General features: G+C 53.7%; 1 protein-coding gene across 2 annotated transcripts in view; it reads right to left on the bottom strand.

The window, feature by feature from the left end:
• POLE (DNA polymerase epsilon, catalytic subunit) overlaps nt 1–25,904 on the bottom strand; it is a 44,264-nt gene that overhangs the window by 622 nt on the left and 17,738 nt on the right. Inside the window, exons 21-47 of one of the 2 annotated variants that reach the window (XM_027052121.2) lie at nt 24,896–25,044; nt 23,894–23,986; nt 23,557–23,701; nt 20,714–20,871; nt 20,152–20,347; nt 18,859–19,073; nt 15,941–16,043; nt 15,445–15,525; nt 15,202–15,324; nt 14,237–14,449; nt 13,776–13,985; nt 13,428–13,571; nt 12,075–12,215; nt 11,757–11,910; nt 11,574–11,680; nt 11,238–11,414; nt 10,932–11,155; nt 10,617–10,837; nt 10,126–10,330; nt 9,529–9,702; nt 8,456–8,581; nt 7,235–7,367; nt 5,677–5,863; nt 4,675–4,806; nt 4,341–4,534; nt 929–1,129; nt 588–713 (exon numbers count right to left, since the gene is read on the bottom strand). In XM_027052121.2, coding sequence (XP_026907922.2) covers nt 588–713; nt 929–1,129; nt 4,341–4,534; nt 4,675–4,806; nt 5,677–5,863; nt 7,235–7,367; nt 8,456–8,581; nt 9,529–9,702; nt 10,126–10,330; nt 10,617–10,837; nt 10,932–11,155; nt 11,238–11,414; nt 11,574–11,680; nt 11,757–11,910; nt 12,075–12,215; nt 13,428–13,571; nt 13,776–13,985; nt 14,237–14,449; nt 15,202–15,324; nt 15,445–15,525; nt 15,941–16,043; nt 18,859–19,073; nt 20,152–20,347; nt 20,714–20,871; nt 23,557–23,701; nt 23,894–23,986; nt 24,896–25,044 — 4,332 coding nt within the window. The other variant, XM_053205560.1, reaches the window with a different exon arrangement.

Here is a 25,904-nt window from a genome sequence, read left to right as displayed (position 1 = left end):
ACCCACCCCATGGCCTTCAACTCAACCAGGAAAGACCAATACTTTGTAACGGGATTTATCCAAACATGCCAGCTGCTTCCTAACACCTTCCCGGGGGGTCGGGCGGCACTGTACCCTTGCCTCTGAGTCCCAGGGACCTCACCCCTGTGCCTTCCTTGGGTCTCCCTATTCCATCAGAGCAGATGTGGGCTGTTCCCTGCCCGGGCCCCGACACCCCTTCACATCCTCTCGTCAAGAACACCCCTCTATCTAATGCTGACAACGTCCCTGTTTCTCTCTCTCTTCCCTGTTTGTTGTCTTTACACTTGCCATGACTCTCACACTCCATCCTGCTCACCAGCTACCCTCTTCCATTACAACAAAAGGTGCATGGAGCCAGCACCCGCCCCTGCAGGGGCCCCAGAGATGTGTGACAAGGAGTCAAGAGGAGCCCTGATCCAAGGGCTGGCCACCTCAGAGCACTGAGTCGGGACTTGAGAACTGTGCACACCTGTGGCTTCTCGGGGTGCAAATCGCTCATCAGGAAGTCCTCTGCCCGCTGGAGAGGGGGCTGGGGTGGAGTCCCCCACGCCAGGCCTGCCACTCACCAGGTCCTGCAGAGTGAAGGCCATCAGTTTCTTCTGCACGGCTTCCACCAGGGCCATCTCGATGACTGATGAGTCATAGGCAACTAGGCAGTTGGAGCAGAGCCACTGAGGCAGCACAGCCCCGTCCTAGGCAGGGGAGGAGGGGGCCGGGTCAGCGGTCCGCCCAGCCTTCCTCGGCAGCCAGGGCTTCCCAGGGGCTGGGCAGGGACCGTGCGGAGCCAGCTGGGGAGCCGGGGGGAGGGGCCTGCCAGCCCGCACGCACCACCATCACCGCCACCGTCTATCAGGACACCGCACCGGCACACAGGAAAGGTGTCTGAGAGCCTCCCGGCCCCGCCCACCTGAGAGAAGGAGGGCTCTTTGCACAGGTCCAGGTCCCGGCAGAAGTTACAGCTGCGGCAGATGACCTCAGGGAGCACGTAGGAACGGCAGGGGTCTCGGAACTGGGCCTCCTCTGAGAACTCGCCAACGTCCACCAGGCGCAGCAGGTCCCGGTTCAGCTTGTTCACCTGGTTCGTGATGTTCGTGTCCAGAGACAGAACCTACAAAGAACAGAGCATCAGTGATGGCCTCGCGGGCCGGTCTCTATTGGGAGCGGAAAAGCCTGCAGCGGACTCTTCAGGCTGCAGCTTCTCAGCACCGCGCCCTCCTTCTCCCGCTGGAAGTGAGGGGGGCTTCCTCAGTGCGGCCCTGCGAGCAGGTTTCCGTCAGCTCCGGGGGACGGGGGCACTACGTGCTCTTCCTGTCGTCCTTCCTGGCTCCCTCCTCCTCAAGGACAGGAAGTCCTAAATCTGCGGGGCCGCACAGTCTCATCGGCAGAGTGCGTGCTCTCAGCCCCGACGGTGGGGGTTCCCGTGCCAGCCCGGAGCCCACTGAGAAGCCTGGCTCTCGTGGTGGTGCCTGCAGAACCACAGGTGAGGTGTCTCCTCCTTTTGTCCATAATGGAGAGGACAGGACAGGACAGACCTCTTTAGAGGTCCCTCCCACCCCTAAAACTCTACTGTCCCAGCTCAACACCAAGAACACCACAGAACCAAAGCCCTCTTAGAAGACACTTTTGGGAGAACTATTTATGGTCAGATTCGAAGCCCGCCACCCCATCCAGTGAGACAAGTAGATTTCGGCAAGCGGTAAATTTGCAAGTATGTATAATGAGGAGCGACAGCCTGTTAGTATGAAGCTGTTTGCTTAAAACATATAGTTTATATATCTCCATTATAAAAAAAAAAACTGGATTGAATTAAAGAGGAAAACAAAGAGAAAAGATTTCACTGGTAAATTTACCAAACATTAAGCAAAAAAAAAGTATTCTACACAGTATCTTCCAGGAAGCACAAAAGGGAAAACACTTCTAGCTCGTTTATGAGGCTATCATCATCCTGATACCAAAGACAGCACAAGAAAACAGCAGACCAACCACCATCATGTGCACTCAAAAATCCTCAACAATACCAGCAAATTGAACCCACCAATGTATAAAAAGGATGATACGTCACAACCAAGTGCGATTTACTCCAAGAATACAAGCAAGGCTGGATTAATATTTAAAAATCAGTGTCATGTCCAGATGGCCATCAGACATATGAAAAGATGCTCAACATCACTCATCATTAGGGAAATACAAACCAAAATCACAATGACGTATCCCCTCACAGCTGCCCGAATGGGCAAAATAAAAAAACACAAGACAACAATGTTGGTGAGGATGCGAAGAAAAGGGACGCTCTTACACTATCACTGGGAATGCAAACTGGTGTAGCCACTCTGGAGAATAGTATGGAAGTTCCTCAAAAAGTTAAAAATAAAATTACGCTATGATCCAACAATTCCACTACTGAGTATTTACTCAAAGAATAAGCAAACACTGATTCAAAAAGATATATGCACCCCTGTGTTTACTACAGCATTTTTTACAATAGCCAACTTATGGAAGCAACCCAAATGTCCACTGATAAACGAATGGACAAAAAAGATGTGACACAAGATACAAATATCTACGTATCTCTATATATTAGCAGTGAACAACCGGAAACTGAAGTTTTAAAAAGTCAGTGCTATTACGATGGCACCAAATAGCCTGAAAACCTTAGGTGCAAATACTGAAAACCCCAAACACTGATGAAGAAAATCAGAGGCGACCTAAATAAATGGAAAGAGACAGTGGTTCATGAATCAGGAGTCTCAACACTAAGATGTTGTGGGTGCCCAGGTGGCTCAGTCAGTTAAGCGTTCATTGGACTCCTGATTTCAGCTCAGGTCATGATCGCATGTTCGTGAGTTTGAGTCCCACGTCGGGCTCTGCACTGACAGTGCAGAGCCTGCTTGGGATTCTCTCTCATCTGCCCCTCCCCTCCTTGTGCTTCTGCGCTCTTTCTCAAAATAAATAAATAAACATTAAAAAAACCCCAAGATGTTAATTCTCCCTAGGTTAATCTATAGATTAAAATGATTCTAGGAATACCTAGGTGGTTCAGTTGGTTGAGTGTCCAACTTCAGCACAAGTCATGATATCATGGTTTGTGGGTTCCAATCCACACAGAGACCGCTTTATTTCTTCTGTGCCCCTCTTCTCCCTCTCTGCACCTCCCCAACTTGCAACCGCGTGGAGGACCGCATGTACACTCTGTGTGTGCCGCGAAAGGAGCCAGACCTAACCGGCCACATAATCCACAACGTGGGATTCTGGAAGAGGTGGCCGTGCAAGGGCAGATCAGTGGTTCGGGGGGAGTTAGCTCAGGTGGAGACCGTTTGAACCTGCCTGCAGCACAGCCCCATCGCTCTATGAAAGCTTGAACAACTCACTGCACAGACTGAAAGTGACTGGGTCAACTTTAGAGAGTGCACGGACATCGGACAGACAGATCAGCGCGTGGCAGGGGTGGGTGCGATGTTTGCGGAACGGTGAAATGCCCTGCATCCTGCCTCTGCCACAACTCACAGAACACACACCCACGATGGTGAAATCTCACCGTACGTAAGCTATACCTGAGTAAAAATAAATTTTAAAAACCCTGGAGTCTAACAGAAGAATAAAATGGCAAACTAAACTATTTCTGCACCACAACCAGAAGTCACCTGATCCTGGAGCATCCTGTAACTGAATGCCCAGGAAAGTGCTCTCTGAGGGGTGACACCTGCACAGTCGCTATCTGGTAATATTATCCCATCGCTGACTCCGCCCACCTTTCCCAGAAAGCATTTAGCATCCGAGCAAGCTCTCCTCTGTGATTTCACCACAGCCTGCTCATTGTGGGAGACTGTTCCTGGTCCCGGCCCTTGGCCCCACCAGATCCACAAGCACCGCCATTTCACAGCTCGCCCACTCAGCAGGTGCCTCTCACCAGCACCCCCAGACCATCCTACCCCAGGGCCTTTGCACCCTCAGGTTCTTCTTCAGGTCCGCACACGGCTGGACCCTCCTGCTCAATGTGGTCTCAGGCCCCAACTTCCTCATCTACCCTGCCCTTCTGAGGCCACCTCAGCCCGCCTCCCCTCTGGGCTCACCTGTCCCCGACTGACTTGTCCTCGCCCTCACTGGAGCACAGGCTCCGTGAGGACAGGGGGGGCTCTGGTCTCCTCCCACTTCTAGCCCCAAATGCCTCACACAGCAGATGCAAGGAATGAGCAGTGAGAGTTCGTGGAATCAACAAGATTGTACTCCTGGCACCCTCGCTTCCCACACACACTGACACTCTTGTGAGTGCTCGCATTAGCGTTAAGCATCTCTGCCCCGCACACGTGTCGCGGCCTCACCTTGCACACGTATTTGATGAACTCCAGCGCAGGGTTATTGAGCAGCAAGTGAGAACCAGGGAGGACAGGGAACATTTTTGAGAGCTCAGTGGCGTTCCGGGAACCCGTGACTTTCTTCTGAATCTTCTGAGTGATGGTGAAGAAGTTCTGAGTGAGTTCATTTGCCACGTAATCTTGAGAGAAGGTGATCACTCCTGGGAAGGAAAGGGATGTGGCACATGATTCCCATTTTGCAGTGATAAGGACACTAAGGGAAGGACACGGGGACCCCCAGAGCAGAGGGCTCAGGTTCTAGGGACAGAGGGGTGGCCTCAGGCAGCAAGGGGGTGCTCACCAGGAAGGGCTCCGGCCACCGCCTGGGCCTCTTGGGAGAGCTGGCTGGGCCCCCTCCTCCGCAGGGGGGTGCTCCCCGGGACACTGCGCCTCAGCTCCTCCTTCATGCTGTGATACACGGCCACAATGTATGCTGCAGAGACAGGCCACAGGCCTTGAGAGTCAGGACCCAGGGGGCCCTGTGGCCGGTCAGACCTCCAGCCAGCCTGGGCTGAAATATCATTACTAGTCGTGACTCTTGGCTGCATTTGGACGAGCCAAAATCAATTGGAAAAATGGGAATAAGCAGGGCACTTACTGAGGCCCAAGTCCAAGTGCACCTTAGTAGGGAGAGTGCCGTGTAAGCCACACTCACCAACCTTCCTGCCGCACAGTGACACAGTGACAAAACATGGCTCATAACAAACACAAGTCTAGGCTCCTGGTGTCGGCACGCCTTCTGAGGTAGCCCCCCAGGAGTTTCAAAAGAGAAGTAGAGAGAGACTCAAGGGCGAGCACACATGCAGTTATAAACGAAACCACCGCTGTGGCTGCACATCGCTAGGTCTGAGTGGTGTTCCCGGCCCTCGCCACCTGCTCTCCCCTAATGACGAGCTCTGTGTGACAGAGTGTAATGTATACACTTTGTGTGCATGTGATCTCAGACACCCTGGTTTGTCAACACTGAACCTTTATTAACACTGCACCTCTAGACCCAAGTCAGATACAGAAGATTCTGACACAGAAATTGAGCCTCAAAGACCAGCCAGTGGGCAACTGATTCAGGAAGTTTCCAACCTTCTGTACTTGGTGTTTACTTTTACTTGCTCTGTGTGCACACGCAAGTCCTGGGACTTGCGGACACGCCCCAGGGCAGAGGACAGGGGTCCAGCCCCGCAAGGCCGGCGCAGCCAGTGCACGCCCACCAGACCTGACTTCCCCTTTACCTCCTTGCTATGCAAACACGCCAGGGCCACATTACTCCCACCGCCAGACTCCGACGCAAGCTAGCGGGCCGGCTCACCCGAAACGATCATGAGGAAGTAGCTCTGGCAGGAGGCTGCCTGTGGCAGGAACTGCACGATGTTCCAGTTGTTTTCCAGCATGTCCTCCACGTCGGGCTCCTGGGCACCTTCCTCCTCCTCCTCTTCCTCCCCACCTTCCTCCTCCTCCTCCTCCTCCTCTTCTCTGCCTTCTTTTCGGGAGTCTTGCTGTAACACAGACGCAACACACCTGAGTCATTCTACACCTGGGTCTACTGACCCCTTGTGCCTCGTGAGATGCTCATCGAGTCGTTCCACATCCCTGAGCCTGAGTCAAAGTCCCGCAGGATGGCTCTAAGGACGAGGCCACTTAGGAGATGAAGCTGCTTAGGTAACGCACCCGGTGTGTACTCAGCAAACGCTGATCGTGATTCTCACTTTGTTCTTCCAGTGAATTCACTTCAGAATTCTTTAACTCCCACCTCCCAGGTAGGGAAGATTCACGAGTGGGTGACCTTGGGTGACTAGATCTCTTGTCTGAATCCCACACGTCCTGGGACGGTGACAATCCTACCCGAGGGGCCCTACTGCAGATATCTCCCGCATGACCAAATTCCCCTCTCAGTGGCGCCTTCCACGTCAACATGTGAACTCCGGCATCCCCCACACCCTTCAAGCAGCATCCACTGCCTTCTCCTGATTCAGCTACGATACCTGCACTTCCCTCCCATCGAGGTCTCCACAGACCTCCTGTCCCAGCACTGAGGACGGCCGGACCTTGTGCACACGCCACACACCCTGGCCAGGCTTGGCTCCTCTCACCCTACACGTGCTCTCCTGCCCCATCCATCTTATCGTAGACGCGTGGCTCCACACCCCTGGGTGCACCCACACCCCCAGGTGTCACCTCCATCCATTCCATTGGCTTGTACACTCCACCTTCAAAACCCACCCAAGTCCTTCTCCCAGACTCCACCCTGCCCCCCACCCTCCCCCAGGCTGATGCTAACTGGGCTCCTACTGAAGCCTTGATCTCCTACGCTGTTCTCGACAACACGGGGCCCTAGTGGAGGCCCTGATGTGCTCCTGCTCAGAGTCTCTTTGTCACTAAAAGCCAAGACTCCAGCTCGGCCTTTGGGCCCAAGGAGGCTGCCTGTGGCAGGAACTGTACGATGTTCCAGTTCTTTTCCTGGCTGCTCTGTGCTACCCGTGACCCCCGCCCAGCCCTGCTCTGTTGTCATGGCTATGCTGACACTGCACCCCCGGCCCAGTTCTTCATTCCCTGCTTGCCTGTCCCCTCTTTAGAGGCCTCTGTGACGGTCCCACCTAAGTCAGCCCCCTGCCCCACAGCCCGCTCTCTGCCCTCCCTCAGTCCCTACCGTTGCCAGTGTTGCACGTTCCCCATCTGCCCATTTGCTCACCTCTTCCCTCACAGATCCCCCCGGGGGCAGCACGCTCTTGCGGGAACGGCTGCAGGATGGGGCCCAGAACTGGGCCAGGCGCTGGACCCATGAGCGCCAAACATGTGCAAAGAGACAAAGACGGGCCCCAAAGCTGTCTCAGACCCCAGCCTGGGCTCTCCAGACTGTGACATCTTACCTGTCCACAGTGAATACTAGATGGGACGTTTCCTTTGATTCCACCATAGTTAGAGGGATCCATCCAGAGAAGAAACTCCCAGCACCGAGAGAAAGAAATCGTCAAGGAATGGAAGATCTCTTTAGAATGGACGCTGAAAAGAAGCCAAATAGAAACTGCTTACATGAAATCATTTTTTTCTCCACTCTCCTCCTTTTATTTTCGTACCCGCTTACCCTTCACTTCTTAACAAAAACTTACGGTGGATTCAAACTATATCAGCCCTCCAACTTTCCAGAAGATGTGATAAACCCGACGCTAAGGCGACTTCTGCACCAAGCAAGAGGGAGCGGCAGGGACCCGTGCTGAGGGACCAGAGAAGCAAGAGCCCCTCTGTGTGCAAGGAGACTACACAGAGCAGGGACAAGGACCGCTGAGTGCCCGCTCCCACCGCTGTCCGAGAGCCTCAGGACTCACAAGGTGCCCAGGGCTGCACTCACAGCAATCTTGCTTCCCCAGTGAGCAGCAGTGAGCTCTAGACTAAACATGGCTCTGGCCCAGCCTACCTATAAATCACAAAAAATGCTCAAAAGGCCAATGTGTTTCCAAGTAAGAAAGCTCTAGAACATCTACAGAAGAATAAAACCCCAAGGTATCCATGAGACAAGGCATTCACGTGTGTTCACAACTGCCGACATCCATTGTGGTATCACCAGGCTCCCAGGCAATGCGGAATCGGGAGAAAAACCTACCACTGAATACAAATCAGAACTGACACAAGTGTTTTACTGAGCAAAGCAGGACACTGAAATGGTTATTGACCCCGGATTCTAGTCATAAAGCTAGAGGAAAGACAGAGCAGGCTCAGCAGACTCTAGGAATACTAAGACCCAGCTAGGCTTACAGACACGTGAGAGGAAAACCACCCTGGATGGGATGAACGGCAGACTAAACACTGCAGGAAAGGATTAGCAACTTTAAGGACACAACAAAGGAAATTACCCAAAAAGAAACACAGAGAGAAATAAAACTTTCAAAACAGATCTAACTATAATTCTATACCAGCAACGAGATCTCCCAAAAATAAAGGTAAAATAAAGGCTTCTTTGGACATCCGGTGGCAGAAAGAATTCATTACGAACAGATCCATGCTACGAGTGATTTACAGGAAGTCCCTCAGCAGAAGGGAAAGGACACCATATCAGAACACAAAGGAAGGCAGAATTCTAGAAATGTAAACACCTGTTGGTGATGTACTCCACGTAGGCAATGGCATCTGCGACCCGCCGCTTCTTCGTGCAGAGGATGATGCGGTTGAAGTTGGCATAGACGACAGAGGACCCCAAGCGCTTGAACTCAGCGATGAGCCTGTAGACCCAAGGTCACAATCACCAGTCGCGATGCCACAGAGGACACCACAAGACATCATGGGAAAACAAGCTAAGGATCCTAAACGAAAAAGCTATTCTAAATATGCCTGAAATCCAGACGCAACAGAATGAAGATTTCTCAGGGCAAAACAAATACTTGTTTTTTTCATAAACAAAGCCAAAGAGAATCAAAAACAGGAGAAAACATGCTATCACATCACACAAAAATGGCTAATTTTTACGTAGAAACAACTCCTATAAATCAATGAGGAAAAAAACGAACAAAACTACAGAAAAATGGACAAAGGATATAAAAAGAAAGGTCAAATTCACTTATGAGGACTGCAGAGCAAGAGTACACTGGGTTAGCACTTCACCACACGAGACTGGCCCCAGTGTCTGCCGTGCTGGTGGGGCTGCGGACACACATTCTCAGTCTCTGTCGGACACACAAACAACTGTACAACTTCCACGGAGAGCCCTTTGTCGCTAAGAATCAAATTAGCGTTTTCCTATCCAGTCAAGAGATCTATCAAACCTGCACCAGTGCTTTTGCTAGAGATTATTCCAGAGATGTGTTCCCGTGACCTTGGGCACAAGGCCATTCTTGCTTGGTGATCTGTAACAGCCTGAGTTCTGGAAGCAGCCCGAGTGCCCATGAGGATGATACATCCACACAGGGGTCTCCAATATCTGCTCTTAACTACAGGTGCAGAACACACACACAGGGCATGAGGACTTGTGCCAACAGGACGCAGAAAGACCCCAGCACACGGCACACCTGTGCAGGATGCTGAGCAGGCTGGGACAGCAGCTAAGCACTCCCTGGGACCTTTACCGCCATGCACCACTAGCCCGGGGCGTCGGCCGGCCATTCCTGTGGATTTGGGGACTGGGGGGGGCTGGGGTCAGCAGGGCCTAGAGCAAGCCGCTGGCAGCACTCACTGCAGGAAGAGCTTCTTCATCATGTTGTGGAGCGTGCGGTGCAGGGCGGGGTCGTGCAGCAGCGAGGATGGGGACCGGAGCCAGCGGTAGAAGTGCATCACCTGGTTGTCAGCGTAGATATTGCGGTGCTGTGTGATCTCCTTCACCCAGCCCACCACCATGCTCTTCAGGATCCTGGAAGAAAGGCATGGAGGGTGGCCCTTCGTCCCTGATACCAGCTTCCCCCTGTTGTGCTGTCACCTCTGCCCCCTCTCCTCACTGTCCAAACCCTATCGCTGGGCCCTCATGTGCGCCCTCAGGCCTCACTCTGCACTCAATGCCTACAACACACCAATGGCCACAGGAAGGGGCCAGAATGGTGCCCGGAGGGCAGCAAAGCCCAGCGACTAGAGGAAAGAGCTTGGCCCCATATGGGGTGCTGGTTCTGCCGCCCTGGGGGAGAAGCCCCAGTGACAACGTCTTAGCTCTTAGTTTTCCAAAACGAGGGCAGAGGATAAATAGGTTTCTAATGTTCCTTGTAAATCCCAAGCCCAGCCATCCTGCCTAGGGAGAGGACTGGGCACACGAACAAAGGGCCAGGCTGTGCTCTCAGGGCACCTGAACGTGCTGGAGCAGAGGGCTGTCTCATCGTAGCTGGCCGGGGTGCCGGCGGCCTGATTGCCGGTGATCATGTCCTCCAGGGAGGCCTGCTGGATCACGTCGAAGCTGATGCCCACGCTGTCAGCCCCCTCCATGTCATTGATGTGGTGGGACTGCAAGATGGTGTTGACGGCCAGGTTCTGGATGTCCAGCTCCACGCACACTGCACAGAGACACCCCTGTGGTGCCCGTGGGCCGACTGCAGCAAGTGCTACCTCAGGAAACACACCGCTCCCGGGGCAGCCGGGCTGGCTGACAAGCCTGTCGCTGAGCGACTAAAGAGCCCAGCCCCGCTCGTCCCACACCCACGGATGCTGCTGCAGGCTCAGTGCCCACACTGTCACGGCCGAGCGTGGAGCATCCGCCACTGGGCGTTCCCGCCACCACAGAATGGCAATGCGTGGCGGAGACGCCAGCAGCCGGGGACCCCCGGTGCCTCAAGCACCTACGCGTGGAGTAGCAGCCCGGACAGTTGATCTCCACGCTGGCCTGGTCGTCGAACTCCATGACGAGGCGATTGTCGTCGGCCTCCTTGCCGCCCAGGTCAGGGCGCGCCGTGGGGGACAGCCAGAGCAGGTGGTTGTGGCGCTGCAGGTGGCGGGCAAAGAAGAGGTCGGAGCCGAAGGTGGAGATGTCTTCGGGCAGGTTCCCAATGGGGATGTGGAAGTACCTGCAGAGGGCACGGGGTCAGCCCCAGGGAAGGGACGGACGAACCGGGAACAGCCAGAGCCCAGAAATGGAGAAATGCCCTCCGCTCCCCTCACCTGCTCATCTCGAAGGCCTGGGACAGGCAGGTGTCCAGGTTGAGGTAGTGGCGGATCATGCGCCGGGCACCGAGGCGCTGCCAGTCCAGGACTCCATAGCTGACCCTATCAGCCACGCGGACCGGCACCAGCGGGAAGTCCTCCAGGACGGGCACCTCGCCAGCCAGCCTCTTCAGCTCCCAGTTGGACTGAACAGCGATGAGTGTGGGCCCACGGCGCTCCTCCTGGACGTAAGGGAAGCAAGTGGCTGGCGGGGAGGGGGCGTTGGGGGGAGGGGCTCACACACAGAAGCCCCACCCCACTCACCTTGTAGGCCAGCAGGAAGCGCTGGATGGCTCTGCAGATGGTTTTCAAGTCGGTTTCAGCCCGAACTTCAAAAGTGTGTTTGGGGGGAGGCAGGAGCTCGGGGCCCACCTTCTCCATCAGGAGGCTGTGCTCGGCGGTGTACAGGGCGCTGAGGCTGGGCATCTGGTTGCTTCGCACCTGGACAGCGGGGGCCGTGTCAGCCCTCTCCCCACACAGGTGCTGCCGCAGGGACCCCTTTGTGGCTCCACTTCAAAAGCCATCACCACAGGCACCGGGGGCAGAGGCCCGTCCCGCCCAGGGGCCTGTCCCTCCCCGAGCCCCTCGCCAGGAACTCACGGTGTCCAGCACGAACACAGACGCCCTGCGCTGGGAGGGCACAAACAGGCCAAAGAGCGCCTTGTGGCCTTGCGCGTGGTGGTACAGGTAGAGGTGGCGGATGCTCCCTGCAGGGCAACACGGCTGTCACCCCGACGTGCGTGGGAGGCCGGGCCGGGCAAAGGCAGCGGGCACACGTCCTACCTGGTTCCAAGTAGCTGAACTGGGCCAGAGAGCGCATCTCCAGGTGCTCGAGAGCAAAGGTTTCTGCTTCTCGGCCTGAAAGGTGTCTCACCAGCTGTTTATTGACCACACACACACAGCCCAGCTGCACCAGGGCCCGGAACAATAACGGAACCTGGGAGAGGGGTGGACAGGGCAGGGTGAGGCCACAGCCTGCGTGTCCTCAGCAGACACGCTGCTGGAGTTCACCGGGAAGGCGGCCCAGAGCCGGGCTGCTAGCCCGTCCACGCCATACGCAATTTTGCTTCCTCCATTCCATCCAGCTGGGAAGATGATCACCTGTGTCTCGTACACGCCCTCGATGTCTGGGGCCGACAATTCAGTATTGATCTCGTTGACGTGTTCCTGATACATGTCCTCGGGCACCGAGTACTCGTAGAGGTTGTAGACCACGTTGGAGCGAGGAAGCACTCGACTGACCTGGTGAAACAGGGCGCCAGCCTGGTCACAAGGCTCACCGGTGACGCCTGTTGAACTCGCATACTCCTTGCATCCCTTAAATAGTCCTAGGGCTTGTGCAGCCGCAGCCACACGTAAGCCCCTCAGAGCCCGTCTCTCCTCACAGGTAAAACTAAACCTGGAAGCTGGGGCTGTAGGTTCAAAAAGCAGCCTGGGGCTTATGAAAAGCAGAGGAGCTTTGGGGCAGTGAGGGGAGGTGTCCCCAGGTTATTTTCCTGTTGTCTGCCAGTCAGAGGACGGGTGTGGGGGAGCCAGAGAGCGGAGCAGAGCAGGGCACCCAAAGGGAAAACCTCCCCACAGAAAAAGTGTTCTCCGAGGTTACAAGGCGGCATCGCATCCAGAAAAGCGACAGGAATCCCAGACCATCTGTTCTCCGCCTTCACGCGCCCCGCCCTTTCCAGGGCCGCACGCCCCTGAATCCTGGTGGGGGCAGAGTCCCACCTTCTCCAGAAAGCCTCTGCAGTCTAGTCTCAGTTACAAACTCCCACATCTCGTCGCAACTAGACGTCAGCGCATTCCGCGCGTCCCAGCACCCACTGAGAAATGTGCACGACAGCCTCAGTAAACGAGCTTCGGGCAGAACTAAACTAGCCGGACTCCACGACAGGCTAACCTACAGGCAGAACCCGGGTGTCGAGGGAACGGTGGTGAGCCAGGGCTGGGGGAGGGGACGATCTGCAAAGGGTCCCAGTTTGTTCTGAGGGAGATAAAACGCTCGAGGACTGGCTGTGGCAGAGGCTGCAGGATGGGACGCACGGAAAGCCACTGAACCGCACGCTTTCACCAAGGGAACCCTGAGGTGTGAGAAGTCTGTCCAGGGAGGCTGCTGACATGAGAAGCGCCTATGGAAACAGACTCCAGCCACTGACACACGTCCCCCTCGTCCCTCCCCTGCTACACAGACATCGGACGTAAGAGGATGGCGCCCCCAGGACACCGGCAACTCCAGCCCCTGAGCGTTCGCTCTGTGCCCGGTGCTCCACAGACACTGTTTCACTCCTCACAGCACCCCAAGAAGGTGCTCCAGCACACCCGGCTCAGCCTCACAGCTCACCAGGCTTTTGCGTCCACAAAGCCCCATCCTTTATGTGGCTCCCTCATCGCTGGGGACACCACCTCAGAGGCGGAGCAGACAGCTGACCGCAGTGACCAGCAGCATCTGCTGCCCCGTACCTTGCGGTATGAAGGCCCCTCCTCGGCTTTAGCCACCCGCTGGTTAACATAGAACTGGCGGGGGATGTTCAGCCTGATGCAGTACAAGTCACTGCTGATGACGGCCCACAGCTTGAACAAGCCGGTCTGGCTGGTCTCACTGATCTGGAACGGAGAGAGAAGACCACACGTCACCTCGACACAAACCGTGCTCACACTCCTGAGTGCTCTCCGGCACCAGCCCCAATCACAGGGCACAAAAGTAACGGAGGGTCCCCAGGATCGTGAGCTGGCCAGACACCCCTTCCCATCGGCTATGATGCTGCCCTTGGGGGGCATCCCACCCCCCAAACTGATGGCAGTCTGCACCTGCACAATCTGCCACGGAAGGTCCAAAATGCTGCGGGCGGCTCTTCGCAAGAAGCCCCCCAGCCCGGTGGCAGGCCTGTCGCGGACAGCCCCAGGCCGAGGGTCACCCTCTGCCACCTCCAGACGCCGCCTCTTCTTGCGACCCAGGCGCTGCCGGGCCTGCAGCTGCCACTTCTTCTTGTGGAATCGGAGCCAGACCAGCCACTCTTCCTAGGGCAGACGGTGAAGCAAGTCAGGAAGAGGGGGCAGTCAACACAACCCAGGGGCACGCGGTAAAGCAGAAACAGCCTTGCACAGCAACTGCATTCAACAGCTTCCCAGCGCAGGTGTCTCTGGTGAGGACGCCTCTCACCCATGCAGGGCCCCGGAGCTACGTAGCAGACTCCACGGGAGACCTCAAGCTACAGCTCGGGCCAGGCTGCTGCCCCCGCCCCCTCCCACCGGCCACGTCGACGTGTCACCTGCGTGGTCCCGAGGGCCGGAGGCGGCCCCAAGATCTCCTGCCAGGGCACCGTCAGCTCCAGGTCCTGCGACTCCCCCTGGCTCTCCCAGAGGACGCGCTTCCTCCTGGTGGCAACAGGAACCACTGAGCGCGGTGGCTTTGCCAGGCCGAGGTCTTCCATGTCCGGAGCACCAAGGCTCTGTGTGCCTTCTGGAGCCTGGGCCACGCCCACCTGCAAAGACCCAGGAGACTGAAAACACCACGATCTCTCAGGAAACTCCACCTCTAGAAATACACATGTGGGATCAAATGAATAGGCTAAGATACTTGTACACAAAGATGTGCATCTACTGACTGATCTGGTTCCGATTTCTAATAGCGAAAAGGTCAAATAGAAAACATCAGTCGAGTACGACTATTTTTCCCTTGTTTGCTCTGGGATTCGCTCCTTTTCGTAAGACAGAATAAAATACTGCAGAGAACAGGTCCTCTCTTTTCCTTCCCAGCCCCCAGTGCTCTAGTTTACAGTGTGCTTTTGGGGGGTGGGGAAAAAAACAATAGTGAAAATAAAGTTCACTTTGCATTTCCAGCAGCTGAGAATTTTCTTTTGGCTCCCCTGACTTCAGCTAAGCCCTTCGTTACACTGTCTTTAGTACTGTCTAGTGTTTCTACAGGTTTTTACTTCACAGTTTAGAAAACGGGAGTCCCAAGGCACACTGACGCACTGAGTCCCTGAGCCCAGTTACTGCTCTATTCATACAGAAAACAGTCCTTATCCCTGACAGAAGGCCCAAGGCTTCCTATGCCAGAAGACCCTCCCCCCCCCCGCCCAGGTGGAAAGAGTTGTCTGTCAGGTACACAGTTTTAGAAAGAAAGAAAAGAAAAGAAACACTCTAGACACTTGAATGGGAGCATCCAAGCCCGGGTCGCATGGGGCCCCCACGAGGCCCGACGGGCACGGCTCGGCGGCCCTGGGCCCGCTACCTGTCTCCGGCCTTCGAGGACAAAAAGCTCACTGATCTTCTTCTGCTTGCAGATGTCATTCTTCTCCAGAAGTTTCTTGTGCAGCCAGTCAGGGTGCTTGACGCGTGGCACCGGGTTCTTCACCTACAAGAAGGTGACACCGATCCCTTACCGATCACTTGTCTGACTGCTGGTAGGGGCCAGGCCCAGGCTTCCATGGCTTCTGAGCCACATCAGGCCCTGTCTGCATGGGCGGGGCCTCACCTGCTGCAGGGCCGCAGGGATTGTGATGATCTTCTGTATGGCACTGCCTAGCCGCTCAATGTAGTAGTCCCAGTCCAGGATCTGGGTGCGCACAAGGAGAAACGTAAGAGGAAAGCAGCAGCAGCCCCGTGCTCCACTCTATACTGAGCACCACACTGAATGCTTCCTGTGTCATACTTACCCCACCTAGAAGTTCTGGGGCAAGAGGTACCCATTTCACAGAGAAGGAAACTGAGGCAGAACACTTAAAGAAAGGACTCCCAGGATGACAGTTAATAGCTGGCTGAGCCAGCACAAGAACCCTGCACCAGAATCTAAGCGCTGCCCGGCACTAGTTTTTCTGGTTTTGTCCTTAAGTGGAACTACTTCCTCACCCACTGTGTACAGAGAGGAGGACGTCGAGGGTGGAGACTCAGACAGAACGATGACCCGAGTCAGGGATACTGTGCTGTCGACTCCTCCTCCCAAACTTCTCAGTACAGAAGTCGGCACTCACTGTCCGAATATCGAAGTCTTGGAGGGAAGAACTCTTAAGCCATTTCCGGAGAAAATGCTTCCTCACCATGGGCTCTGCCTGGAAAATGGCGAGTGGGATGGCCCTGGGTGAAAAGAGGCACAAAACTCACCAACACGGAAATCTCTCTAACTCTGTACAGCGTTGACCACGTACATGTATTTCACATGGAAATAAGGACTTAGAACCTAGACTGTAACCTCTTTTGTTTAATGACATTGTTTTGTATAAACTACAGCTAATATCTAATGTTTATCATATTCAATAACCAAATAATCCTTCACTGTATTAAAATGCCACGGATTAATGCACGATCCCCCCCCCCCCCCCACTGGTGGCCGTTTGGTCTGTGTTGTTTGACCACTGTTAACAGAGCTATTGCCAAAGCCCTCCCCTAAATTACATATCCATGTGCGTGCATGTAATTAGACATTTCTAAAATGTTACTCATTGAGTAAGATACAGAAAGGTCTATCTGCTTTCCTGAAAGAATGCACCAGTTTTCATGGTACTAACAAGGCTACAGGGCAACTATTAATACCTTTCCTTTCACTGGAGGAAACAGTTGTTTCTGTGATTTTTATAAACACAAAGAAACTTAGAACACAACAAACCCCTGTGCACCTATCACCTAGTCCTATCAAACTTCATGCCTTGCCATTTTACTTCACATTTGAGAAAACAGATACAAGGATGAGGCCCTGTGCAGCAATCCTAACTGTCCTCACAGAGATAAACATGGTCCCTGTCTTGGCGTTTACCAATCCTACGCCTGCTCCCATACTACTCTTGTCCGTACGTAAGTGTAAATAAGAGCGTTGTCCATGTCTGTAAATTTTATACAGATGGAAGGAGAATGCCTGTGCCAGCCCGCGCATTTACCATGCAGCTGCAATTCAATCGTTCCAATGCCCGCATAGCATTTCACTGCATTAAAAACACATTTGCCCATTTTCTGATTGAGGGACACTACAGCATTCCCAACGTTTGCTATTAAACACAACGTAAACCACAGGGGCAATCATCCAGGACACATCCCCAGACGTGCTCAATTGTGAGGGGAATCAGGCACCATCTAATGCATCGTGCACTGCTGGCTTCTCCAAAGTGACTGTCACCACGCTGTGTACATGTGGGACGACTGGTATTAACACACTTATTTCCCAATTACAGTGAATTTGCACATCTTTACATGCACTGATCATCAACTTCACTTGCAAATTGCCTGTTCACATAAGTTGCCTACTTTCTGTGTTGCCATTTTCTTTTTTTATTTAAAATTTTTTTTTATTTTTTAAAATTTTATTAAAAAAAATTTTTTTTTTCAACGTTTATTTTTGGGACAGAGAGAGACAGAGCATGAACGGGGGAGGGGCAGACAGAGAGGGAGACACAGAATCGGAAACAGGCTCCAGGCTCTGAGCCATCCGCCCAGAGCCCGACGCGGGGCTCGAACTCCCGGACTGCGAGATCGTGACCTGGCTGAAGTCGGATGCTTAACTGACTGCGCCACCCAGGCGCCCCTGTGTTGCCATTTTCTTAATGATACACAGCAATCCTGCATTTTACTCTCCATGTAATCTGTTTTAGCCTTACACCAAATTCCTTCTTTTGTTAGAACTCTGGGAATTTCTTTTTAAGGAAATATTTGCTGTGTTTCATTCGTTTGCTCCCCACCCCCTCCACTCCAGACCTTCCTAGTGTAGGTGAAAACGCGGATTACTGACGTGTCTAGCTTTATCAGTTACCTACTGCTATATTACCAACCACCTCAAACTCCATGGATCGAAACAGTAACTGTTTTGGCTTATGAGCCTATGATTGAGGTGGTTCTGCCCGGGGTCACTTGTGTGGCCGCTGTGGCCTCCCCTGCAGGTGTGGCAGCTGCTGCAGTTACCTGGTGCTGCCTCTGCAAGGGACCCCCAGCCCCCAGCAGGCTGACCAGGCAGCCAAAGGGCAAGAGCAGAAGCATGAGGCCTCCTGCAACCAGGGTTCACTTCTGCCACATTGCACAGGCCGCAGCAAGTCACGACTGCCCAGACTCTGTGCAAGGGAAGGACTGTCACGGGAGGAACGAGGCCCTGTCACAAATGGTCACGGAAGCACTGCTGTGGCCATCTTTGAAACGTTTTCTCTTGTTGGTGCTTAGCACTTCCTCCATCTGCCCGCTGTTCTCAAGGCTTGTCCGCGGAACCACTTCTAGTCCCTGAACTCTTGGTGGGAAATCCTGCCATGGTTATACAATGATTCGCAGAAGAAAACCTATTGTTCTAGAAATCCATGCCCTCAACACAGTTTCTTCCTGTTCCATTCACACGGTCCCTGCACGGTTCAAGCAGCCTGATGAGCGACAGGTGACGGGAGAACCACTGCTGACCCCGAAGATTCCGTAGTTGGGAGTGGAAGATGCCGTCTGACAGAACCCTTTGCTGTCACGCTGAACGTGTTTCAGAAGCTGGAAGACATTTCTGTCTGTCGGTAAAGAGAGCTGAGGCTGCAGCATTGGCAGTGTCATGGAGCCTCGGATGCTAGAGCATTCTGTGCAGCTCGCCAGAAAGACCTCTCCAGCCAGGGTGACAATGGTCTCCTCAAGGGTGTGAGTGACCCAGGGCCTGCCCTAGACCTCAACCGAACTCTGTGATGGCTCCCATCATAGCAACCCCCGCTCCAATACACCCTCACATCTCTGTGCCTGCTGACTGACAGGGCACCCTCAGTCTAGGCCCCCACAACCCAGGCTCTGCAGGGGACCGAAGCCCAGTCCCTGTCTTCCACTCCTGACCATCCTGCTCTTTACAAGGAAGCTGACATCGCTACAAAGGTCCCATAACAGACTCAAGCTTCCAACCCGAACATCCAAGACCGTACGGAATCCCTTCCTTAACCCCAGAAACCCTTACCTCTCTGTGACTGGAGAGCCCTCGGGCTTCCGGGAGATGATGTAGCGGCAGCTCAGCCCCGCGTCCTTCACCATCTGATCCCCCAGGAACTCAGCCAGGCGCTTGGCTGTGCTGATAGACGTGGACTTCTGCTCCCCATAATCTTCCAGCTTCCGAGACATGGAGCGGTTCTCAGAGATCAGCTCAAACAGCTCAGAATCAGGCATGTTCGCGGCCTGGAGAGGCAACGAGCAGATCACACAGAAGGAACAGAGCGCTCTCCCAAGCTCACGGGGACATCTCCCCTGAGTAGCGAGCTTCTCCAGCCTGATGGGCTGAAGGCAGCGGTACAACACGGTTGTCTCATGCCAGTGAGTAGCAACGCTACAAACCCACACACAAAACCTTAAATTCCATTTTGTCGAACTATGTGGAAAACATTAAAAGACACTTACTGAGCTACTGACACCAAAGTTAACAGAAAAAGAGGAGAGACAGAATTAGTGATATTTTTCTCCTAAAACAAAAAGAAAACTAGGGAAAGGAGGAGCCAGGAAAAAGGAGAGACACTAGCCCCCTGGAGAGCCATGGGACTAAGAAGGGAGGAGTCAGAGCAGTCTGAGGACAAATAGCTATATCTGTACCTGTGCACATGCACCCCTGACCCCCCGGCCCTGCTGTCCCATGTGCACACATCCCTGACCCCCCAGCCCTGACATCCTGGAAGATTTGTTTGGATCCTGTTTCGTGTGTTTTTCTCTCTTGGTGCTTACTCTCATGTATGGGCCAACTCTACAGAACAAGACAATATGCCTCAAGCTGCAGCAGCCCACAAAGCAAAGGAAGCCAGGAAAGTTCTAGAATATCCATCCCAGTATCCCTTTCGCTTAGAAAACATTAAAATAGTGAAAAAAGCCTATATGATACCCAACATTTACAGATTAAATTAAGTAGTGCAAACTTGACAAACACAGACTAAAGAGTAACAAATAATGATAGATCCCATGAGAAGGTATGTTGCGAGGTAAGCCAACACTGTCATTTAAATTGTAGAAATTGCATATTCATTAACAGGGCCTACAAAGTAAAAACAAATCAAAGAAGCTGATGGGATCACTGGTAAAGTTTTCTCTTACAAATCCTTTCACTATGCTAGGTGCCTCCTTCCTGGAATTCTGTCACTGGGCACAGGGTCCGACTGAGAGGGACTGAGAGGCACCGACTACGAAGTCCTGTTTCATCAGAATCAGCCCTGACTCACCCTGTTCGCCAGGAGCCTGCAGGACCCTCACGGCCAGGTGGAGGGCGGCTCACCTTACTGTACAGCACGTCCAGCCAGTAGTCAGCCACCTTGGCGACGGAGCCATATACTTCTTCTAGGGTGCTGCCCTTGAGGAAGGCCTCAAACACTGAGGACTGGAAGATTTTAATCAGCTGCAGCTCCCCCCGGCGTTTGATCTCGAAGCCCTTTAGCTCAGCCAGGGAACCGTCCTCGTTGAAGACAGCATATCTGGAATCATAGGCGAGCCCAGCGGTGAATGGGGGCCTGGGATGCTGGCTGTTAGTCACTGGCTCTCCACCTTCCCCTTCTCCGTCCAACCCTCCCCTCCAGCATGTACTAGGCAGCAAACACCTCCCCACCCTGAGGTTCATATTTCTGACATAAAAACAACATAAGAGGCTGCAGCCTGTAGAACGAGAATCTAGCATGTGGAGAGCAGAGATGGCGGGATCTGTGTTGGCAACAGCTTTCCATACTGAAACAAAAAGGTCAAGAAACAGAAGTAGTCCCATCTGGCCTCCTGGTCCACTTCCCGGATGGGTTGTTAAATCTCATTCATTTTCTCCCCAAGTACAAAGGCTGTGGGATTCCTACCTCTTCTTCAGTTTCTTGCCCTCTTCCTTGGAGGCTGGAAGGATCATGGCAAGGTAGGGTCCATCAACCTCAAAAAAGATGCTGTTCTCTGAGCGGGTGACATAGGTGAGTGAGGCTGGCTCAGTCAGCTCCTGGTACTGATCATTGGTGAAGCCTTCCTGCATAACAAGAGGAAGTGGAGGCAGCTTCACTCCTGACCATCCAAACCTCGAAGGGACCAGTTGCCTGTGAGGACTGACCAGGCCAGCGAACTGGGGTTCTTCCATACAGTGGACACCACTCAGCCAGAGAAAGAGGCCAAGTTGTGACACGTGCCAGAAGTGGATGAACCCAAACACATTCTGCCAAGCCCAGAAGCTTATACACCTTGTTTCCATTCACAGGACATTCTGGAAAAGGCAGAATTAGCGTTGCAAAGGAACACACTAGGTAGCCAGGGTCTAGGGGAAGAGAGGGAGAAAGGCTGGTGATAGAGGCAGCACTCGGGAACTTCTGAGGGGTGGAACTTTTCCATGTCCCCTGCGGTGGTGGAAACAGGACCTGTGTGGCTCAAAACCCACAGAACTGCACTCTACGAAGCGTGAATTTTACTGTAAGCAAATTAAAAAGCATCCAACCAGGATGTCGGGCAACCCCAAGGGAAACTGCAGACTGGGACAAACAATCCCACTGAAGGGCCGGCTTCAGTCACTTTGGCAAACCTGGTTGTGACGAGGTAATACAGACTAAAGACAGTAGCAACTATACACACACACTGTGCCGTAGTCGGTTAAGTTTACAGCACACGGCGGCACGATCCTGAAGCCGTTTTACAATTTTACACCCACACTAGTGAACAAATAAACATATTGAGAAAATGAGGGACAGGCTTCTCACTGCAAGAGAAAGAAGTGACTAACGGAAAGGGGACTAGATTGGGGCTGGACATATAGATGTGGACTCGTGTCCTTTACGTACATACGTATGTTTTTTAAATGTTTTGAGAGAGAGAGCGCGCGCGCGCACGTGCGTGTGACAGAGAGTGTGAGTGGAGAAAAGGGGTGGAGAGGGAGAGGGAGAGAGAATCCTAAGTAGGCTCCATGCCCAGTGCATAGCCCAATGTGGAGTGTGATCCCACAACCCCGGGACCATGACTTGAGTCGAAACCAAGAGTCGGCCACTCAACTGACTGAGCCATCCAAGCTCCCCTTGCATTTCGTACTTTCAAGTGCACACACAGGGGCGCCTGGGTGGCTCAGTCAGTTGAGTGTCCGACTTCGGCTCAGGTCATGATTTCACGGCTTGTGGGTTAGAGCCCCGCATCTGGCTCTGTGCTGACAGCTCGGAGCCTGGAGCCTGCTCCCAATTCTGGGTCTCCCTCTCTCTCTCTCTGCCCTCTCCTGCTCATGCTGTCTCTGTCTCTCAAAAATAAACAATAGAAAAAAAATTAAAGTGCACACACAGAGAAATAAACCTAGATGCATGCGTGGACAGGGCGATCAGGCATATACATATCTCCTAGCTCAGTCTGAGAACAGCTAGAAGCAGTTACAGCCAGCAGCAATGAGCATCTGCACTTGACCTTGGTTTCCAATACCCTCTCCAATAAAAGGAACCTGGTTCCTCAGAGAAATGGCGGATTCCAGGGTGAGGACTAGGATAACCAAGATGAGGCTAGAGTGCCTTCAGGACCAAGAAGTAAGAAAGTGCTAAAGAAATAAACTAAAAATGCCCCAAACCCGAACCACAGACCAGGGACATGTGTCGGGAATACATAGGCAAATGTGAAGGAGGCCCTAGCAGCCCAGGAGGAATGAGCTGAGGCACAAAACACCAGGGCAGGCCTGGGTTGTAACCCGGTCTAACCAATATCGACGACGAAGAGGACTGCTGAGTGGAAAGAGGGGTGATGCGCTTCCTTACAGAGGGATTCCAATAAATGTACCAGGACCGTGGGAAAGAGGGAGCCACCGCTGGGGAAAGTCACTGCAGAACCACCGTCACTCAAACCAGTGAAAATTAGGGAGACACAGGACATCTGCAGTCTCAAGTATCTCCTCTAGGGTTCTTCAAGGCTCTGGTGGCCTTAACACATGGCCAGACTCTCCGACACCCCTGCCCGCCGGCGTAGGCTCAATGCCTCGCTCCAGCAGCAGTACAGGGCGGGGAGACCGCAGCTGTGCCCGGTGACCAGAAGCGCAGACCCTGACACCATGCAGCCAAAGAATGAAACACGGGTCATATCACTAGCGTGCCTTAAAAAATGCAAATAATCTCATTTGATAAGATACAACAAACATGATTAGAAACAACAAGCCCAAATGAGGGGCAGCCAACAAGACACCTGAGCAGGGTTTACTGAAGACAGGGAGCTGCCAGCCTGGGGGGACTAAGAAGACAGGAGCCCTGGAGAAACCGGGAAATCCAAACAAAGACTGTGGCTTGGTTATGGGGCTGCGCCAACGTGAACTTCTTAGTTCTGATAAGCGTGCCACGGTTTATATATGTGAACTAACGTTAGAGGAAAGAGGCTGAAGCATATATACAAATTGCGTTTTACTTTTAAAACTTTTCTGTAGATCTGAAGTTACTTCAAAATACAAACTTAAAAGCGAAATAGTCTGCTGCTTTCCTACAGGGAACACAGACTCACTTGAGTGTGAGCACAGCATTTTCTGTATAGATCCTCAGGCTACAGAAGAATCTGAATGGCGTCAAGCAGGGTGACGCGACGTTAGGAAGGGGAATGCGCCAGTGTGACAGCCGATGCAGTCCCCCCCCCCCCCCGCAAATCCCCATCAGAGTAGAGACGTTAAGAACCCAGGCCCAGAGATAGCAGGCCCTCCCCGGAGACCCAGGCTCACCTTGACCATGATGTTTAACATGGCCCCAGGGTAGGAGATGGTCACCTTGGGTTTTTTTACACTGGTCGTCTTGATGACAAAGTTTTCAGGGAAGCTGTTGGGCAGGACGCACCATATTCCGTCTGTGTCCAGCTCTAAGGGCCTCCTTTAGAAAGAGAGAAACGAGGCCACGTGGATGCTGGACCATGGCCTCCATGCAGGAAGTACCCAGTGTGAAGGCCCTTCCAGGCCGTGGACCCAAAAACACAATGCCCACATGCTCACTCCCCGTCTGTGCCCCCCAGCCTTCCCCCCCAGGCTGTCCACTCCCGGCAGCTGACCAGAGCACAGCGCTCACCCGATCTGCTCGATCAGTTCCCGCGCCTGGGTGATGATGTTGGCTCCCGTGAAGCAGACAATGCCTGCCATCTCCATGGAGTACCAGCGAGCCCTGAGGAAGACAGTCACAGCCTGGGGGTGGGGTGGGTAGGGCTCCCCACAAAGGGTCCTCAGAGGTCAGGAGGACACCACAGAGGGGACGTCTGAAGTGGGGCAGGAACCGTGGCAGCACGGGGCGTGCTGAGGACACTCCTCCGCCCTGCTTCAGGGTGTGGGGCTGGAGGCGGCATGCTCTCTCGGTACCCGCCCAGATGGTCCCGTGCCCCGCCCCCCCTCCCACGAGCCCTCTCCCTCTGTCCCCAGCTCCACCTCGTGCCTTCTCCATCTCCCAGACCCGACGCTCATCCTCCGACTTCTCAGGGAAAGCACAGGCCCACAAACACCCTCAACTCCCCACCAGACACCCGCCTCGTTGCCCCCAAACCAGGTCTCACCCGCAAGGTCGGGCGCCCAGAGGCCGGCCCCACTTTCCTCCCCCTCATCCAAACCCAACAAACCCCAGCACCCCATCGCTCTCCTCCAGAGCCTCCATGCTGCTGCTCCTCACGACCCTGCCCACGGCGGCCAGGCCTCTACAGCCTGCTATCCCCAAGGCCCTCACCCACCTGGCTGTACATCTCCATCAGAAAGAGCATCCATCTTGGCTTTCAGACCCCCCCCCACTCCTGGCCATCCTGACTTTTCAGATAGCTTTACACCCCCCATGGCTCACGTGATGCTTTTTCAGGACGGCCTACACCCTCTACAGCCCCCAAGTTCTGCCATTCACCAAGTCACATAAATACACTGGAAACTGCCAAATCACCGTCTCCAGCCCAAGACATTCCGACAACACGTCTGTGGTACCGATCCCTGGCAGTCCAGACACTCTGGGTCAGCGCAGCCGGACGCCCCCACCCCTGCGCCCGCCCCGGCTCTCCCCCCGCGCTCCACATAGTGAGGCCCTTGGCCGGGAGCCCACCCTTTGCGCATGACGTAGCCGTAGAAGGAGTTCAGGATGCACTTGTGTGCCAGCTGCAGGGAGTCGTACAGGACCTCCATGTTCTTGCAGCGCTTCACTTCGGCGGCGTCGCCCACCTCCACGGCCGCAGACAGCTTCTTCTTCCACACCTGGAACCACACGCGCACCGATCACCAACTCGGCTCCTCCAGCTCAGTCTACAGTCCACGGCCCGGCATTCTCATATTGTGAAAATGTCAAATCTATAGAAACCTTCAAAATCCAATACAAGTGAAGACTATAGACACATCCGGAAAAACAACCGTTGATGCTCTGCCACGTTTCCTTATCCCGTTCTCTCTAGGGGCACAGCCAGATGAACAGGGCAGACATCGTGACCGACCCCCTAGAGACTCCAGCACATGGTTTCTTTCTTTCTTTTTTTTTTAATGTTTATTTTTGAGAAACAGAGCAACAGCGCGTGCACAAGCACACAAGTTGGGGAGGGGCAGAGCGAGAGGGAGACACAGAATCTGATGGAGGCTCCAGGCTCTGAGCTGTCAGCACAGAGCCCGACACGGGGCTCAAACCCACAAACCATGAGACCCTGACCTGAGCCGAAGTCGGACGCTTAACTGGCTGGGCCACCCAGGCGCCGCAAGTGTCCAACTCTTGATTTCAGCTCAGGTCATGATGCCAGGGCTGTGGGACAGAGCCTGTGTTGGGCTCCTCACTGAGTATGGAGGCTGCTTAAGATTCTCTCTCTCTGCCCCTCTCCTGCGTGCGCTCTCTTTCTAAAAAAAAGTAATAACGTAATATAAAGAAAAAAACAATTCAGATATTTGTTGAATGCCTACTATGTGCCTGGTATTGTGTAGACTCTGAAGAACAAGACAGACACTTTTAGTGCTTGTCTGAAGAGAGAGAGAGAGAGAATAAGTAACTTAATAGTTAATTAACATGAAATGGTATGGCAGTTCCTCAAAAGGTTAAAAACGGAATTAGCACATGACCCAGCAATCCCGTCTGG

This window comes from Acinonyx jubatus, chromosome D3 (genome assembly GCF_027475565.1).
Source record: "Acinonyx jubatus isolate Ajub_Pintada_27869175 chromosome D3, VMU_Ajub_asm_v1.0, whole genome shotgun sequence".
NCBI classification, from domain to species: Eukaryota; Metazoa; Chordata; class Mammalia; order Carnivora; family Felidae; genus Acinonyx; species Acinonyx jubatus.
This window is presented reverse-complemented; position numbering and strand designations above follow the sequence as displayed.